A 4,324-nucleotide genomic window follows, 5' to 3' on the forward strand; every position below is an offset into this window, starting at 1 on the left:
CTTAAGGCAAAATCATTACTGAGAAAATAGATAAAAACAGTGACTGTTCCGAGATCACCCATCAGTCTTATGGGGCTGTAGCGAGCCAAAGTCTTTCCAACCCTTCTGCAAGTGTTGTGCCCCCCCCCCCTTGGACAGAAGGTCCTGTTTGTTTGTTTCAATCATAAAGGAGGCCCCTCAGTCACCCCAAACTCAGCCTTTATATACCAAAAGCTCTTTCTTTGCTTCATGGAACACCCAGCCTGAACTAGTCTATGCAAACCTCCCTATGGGGTGGTACCTCTCTGGAGGTGTTTACAGCCTGAGTGATTCATCTTAATCACCCCCCACACACACACACACAGATTTGAGTTCTCAGAGGAGCTGTGGTAACCCTCACCCCCCACAGAGTTGCATACACTCTCTGGCCCACAATGAGATCTAAAACATCCATAAACTTAATACAATATGGTCCCCGAAAGAAACTGCATGTGGTTGCAACATCTGTCCCAGTGGCATGTCAAATAGGCGTTCTACAAACAACAGCTATATAGAGCAGCACTTCATATTTCACAAAAGACTTAAAACCTCCTTCTTCCAGTAATCTCTTCCACTCTGTCAACATCAGCAAGTGCCACTTCACACCACAAGCCCCAGACTTGTACTCTCCTTTTCTTACCTGATCTGGTGTCCAGAGCTTTATCTCATCTAACAGCTGTGCCACTGTAAGCCCTTTAGTGTACACATGACCTTCAAGGTAAATCCCGCCAATGCTTTATTGGTGTTATAAGAGTGTAAACGTGGGTGGTTGGGGGGAGGAGAGAAGTTGGCTCGGGAATTTTAAGCTTTTGGGGGTAGGGAAGTCTGTTTTTCCCCTAGTGGTAAAGGATCTTGCACATTTATGGCATCTCTAAAAAACATTTTAAAATTAACAATAACAATGTAAAGGAAGTTAATTACATGGCATGGTAAATTCCTTACATTATATGGCCACCCTGTAGCTCAGCACAGAGCAGAAACATATTTCCATTCATTTCTGGAAGATTAGTGCTGTCACAAATAGTCTGAAATCATATTTTTCCCCTTCCTTGTTTATGTTTTAGCCACGTACTCCTGCAATTTCAATCCCTGGGGTAGAAAACCCAACACTGCAAGAGTTAAACGGTTACTGAGTTGTCCATACACACATAACGGTGCTGAAAAATATGGCTTTCCCCAAGATCCCAGCTCATGACATCACTCTGCAAAAATAAGTACCCTGATAAAGGCTTCCCCATCAGCCCTAGTTGGTAGGGCAGAGGTGAGCTACTGGCACAAACCCAGACTGCACTGAATTCCTGTGGCTGCAGATGCCTGTATGATAGGAACACAGGAGTCTTCCTGGCAAAGTACTGTGCATACAGCATACATCAGGCATTCTCTGGACGAAATATCTCCTTGAAAACAGCCACACAGGCTGGAGCAGAGCTGTCCCCTTCTGTGGAGCGGCTGGGGCGCTGGGAAGCAGAGTTCAGCACCGGCCTGCTGAACAGCTCCCTGACTCCTTGCCGGAACTTGGGGTCCCAGACACTGTAGATGGCCACGTTCCAGCAGCTATTGGAGGTCAGAATCCAGAAGGCGTAGAAGGAGAACTCACACCACTGATAGCCCAGCACAGAGCCCACCACGAAGACGGCGATAGGGCCGAAGGAGGCCGAGAAGGCAAAGGTCACGATGCCAATGGTCTTGGCTGCAGTGATGTCGGAGAAGGAGGGGTGGCTGCCGTGCTGTGCCTCACTGCCCAGCCGCCCGCGTGCCTTGCAGTACTGGTGGATGGCGGCAAAGGTGATGAAGTTGATGACAAAGGTGCCCCCCAGCAAGGATAAGTCGAAGACTGGGAAGAGCAGCATGATGTTCCAGGGGGAGCCGGGGAGATTGCCTGCTGGGAAGGCGTAGGTGCACATCTTGCTGCAGGGGTTATACTGCAAGGTGATGTCTGGGCTAGAGATCATAGGCACCACTGCCAACAAGAAGCTCATGGACCACGAGAGCAGGATGAGCCAGACCGTCCGCCGCTTGGTGATCACCGCCCTCTTGTGCAGGGGCTTCAGCACCGCCACGCTCCTCTCCACCGACAGCAGGAAGATGGTCGTGATGGAGACAAAGGTGCAGCCAGCGAAGATGGGTCCAGTGATGAAGCAGGGCAAGGACGGGATAGAGCAATTGCTGCTTCCCTGCCCCATGCCAGAGGCTAGACTGCTTGCCTCCCTGTATACGGAGTAGGGCACCACAATGAGCCCCACAGCCAGGTCAGCCAGGGCCAAGGAGACTTTCAGGTAGCCCTGAGAGGTCCTGAACTGCCTGGCTTGCAGGAAGACCAGGAGGCTCACCACATTGCCCAGGATGATGGCAACGATCAGCAGGACCATGACGAAGAGCTTGCAGATCTCCCCCAGAAGAGGTGGGCTGGACAGAGTGCAATTGGGGCTGCTGCTGTTACCCAACATTGGCCAGGTTCTTCTCTTCACAAGGCAGACAGGCTGGGACAGGGTGGTGAGCTGGGCTCCCCTGGTTCTCTCCTAAGGCTCCATGGAGAAGGCTTCAGGTGCTGGTTCTCTGGCTCCTCACACACTGAGTCTCCAGAAACTTCTCCTGAGAGGTGTGAGCCATGCGCAGACATCCAGACAAACGGGTCACATCGGTGCAATATGCGCACGCATAGACAGGGCTGGCATGGCCAGGCTTCCTGCAGTGATCCGGAGTGTGCCCCAGAGAAGGGCCTAGACCACTTCCTGTTGGATCACAAACACATATGTTGAGAATATGACACTGTGTGAGTCGCATGCATGCGCACACATACAGATTTTACACTCTGAGATGCGCGCGCGCGCACACACACACACACAGAGATATTACCAGGGCCGGCCTTAGGGTGCTGCCCAGGGCATGGTACTCAAGGGGGCGCCGTGCTGGTACCTCCTCATCTGACCTTCTAACAGCCAGTGGGGCTTAGAGGCAACGAGGCAGCTGAAGCAGCACCTGGAGAGGGTGGACAAACCGAGCTGCAGCGGGGGGCCTCTGGACCAGCCAGATAATGCCTCTGAAGCAGGAGTGCCCCTACTTCCCTGCTGCACTGCCATCTCTAGCCCCCGCTGCTTCTGCCCCCCCACCCCGTCCATGGAGCTGCCCCTGACCAAGCTCAGGAGCTGGAGCCTGCCTCCTGTCTGCTGTGGGGGGGGGGAGAGGGGGAGGGAAGGGGGCGGTTGCTTATGTTGCAGTGTCCCTCTTCCCCAACCTTTGTACCTAGTCTCTGCTGAGCTGGGGTGCGGGTCAGGGGGAGCATGTCTGTGCTGGTGCCTCTGGGTCCAGACCCTGAATGCTCTTCTTAAAAAGACACCACACTGATACACTCACTCAGGCACACACTCCTCCAACACACAATCTCTCTCTCACACTAACACACACACTCTCCTCACACACACACACACACACACACACACACACACACACACACACACACACACTCTTTCTCTCACAAATTCACTCCCCCACTCTCTCTCTCTCTCTCTCACACACAAAGTCACACACTCCCCCGACACACACACACACTCCCCGACACACAATCTCTCTCTCTCACACACACACTCCCCTATCACACACACACTGTCAAACACACTCACTTACTCTCTTTCTCTGTCTCACACTCACTCCCCCCAAGATTCAGAGCTGGGCATACACACAAACAGAACCACTACATGAGGGTAACACACGCTGGGGTTGTACATTCAGGGACACACACACACACACAAAGCTCCCAGCTGTTACACTGGGACTGGGAACGTCCGGCAACACGCACATGCCAGCACTGAGCAGTCCCATTCCCTTGCTCTCCCCCACATGCCCGCGCGGATACACCCTGCAGCCCCCTCGCACACCCCGCTCGGGGTCTGGCCCCACGCGCCTCTCCAGCCCCTCACCAGCTTTGCAGGGCTACTCCACGCCTCTCCGACAGCAGCCCGGAGCTGCGGAACGCCCCGCGGCGGTGCTCGAGCTGACGGCAGGGGCTCTCACCCTCTTCCAGCGCCAACTCTTCCCGGCGCCCCAAGAGCGCAGGAGGAGCGAGGCACAGGCGAGCGGTGCCTGGCCGAGAGCTTTCTCCTTTGCCCGGCTGCAAACAGCTTCCAGGCGCGTCCGAGCGGCAGAAGCAACTCCGGAGTTTGCACGCAGCAAGGCGCTCCAGTCAAACGGCCCCGTCTCCGCTCCCTGCTCGGCGCTGCGGCTCTGTCCAGCGCTCCCTTCCCTCTGGCCCCTGCTGCGTGCTCACACTGGGCTGCCGCGGAGCGGAGCCGGCTGCGCTTCGCTGTCC

General features: G+C 54.7%; 1 protein-coding gene across 1 annotated transcript; it reads right to left on the minus strand.

Annotated features, from left to right (window-relative positions):
- Positions 1-1,388: 1,388 nt before the first annotated feature.
- On the minus strand, positions 1,389-2,465 carry LOC117886003 (adenosine receptor A3-like). The gene has a single exon (XM_034787623.1). It carries the CDS (start codon positions 2,463-2,465, stop codon positions 1,389-1,391), a length of 1,077 nt encoding a protein of 358 aa, XP_034643514.1.
- Between the last annotated feature and the right edge of the window lie 1,859 nt (positions 2,466-4,324).

The sequence above is a fragment of the Trachemys scripta genome, chromosome 12 (genome assembly GCF_013100865.1).
Source record: "Trachemys scripta elegans isolate TJP31775 chromosome 12, CAS_Tse_1.0, whole genome shotgun sequence".
NCBI lineage: Eukaryota > Metazoa > Chordata > Testudines > Emydidae > Trachemys > Trachemys scripta.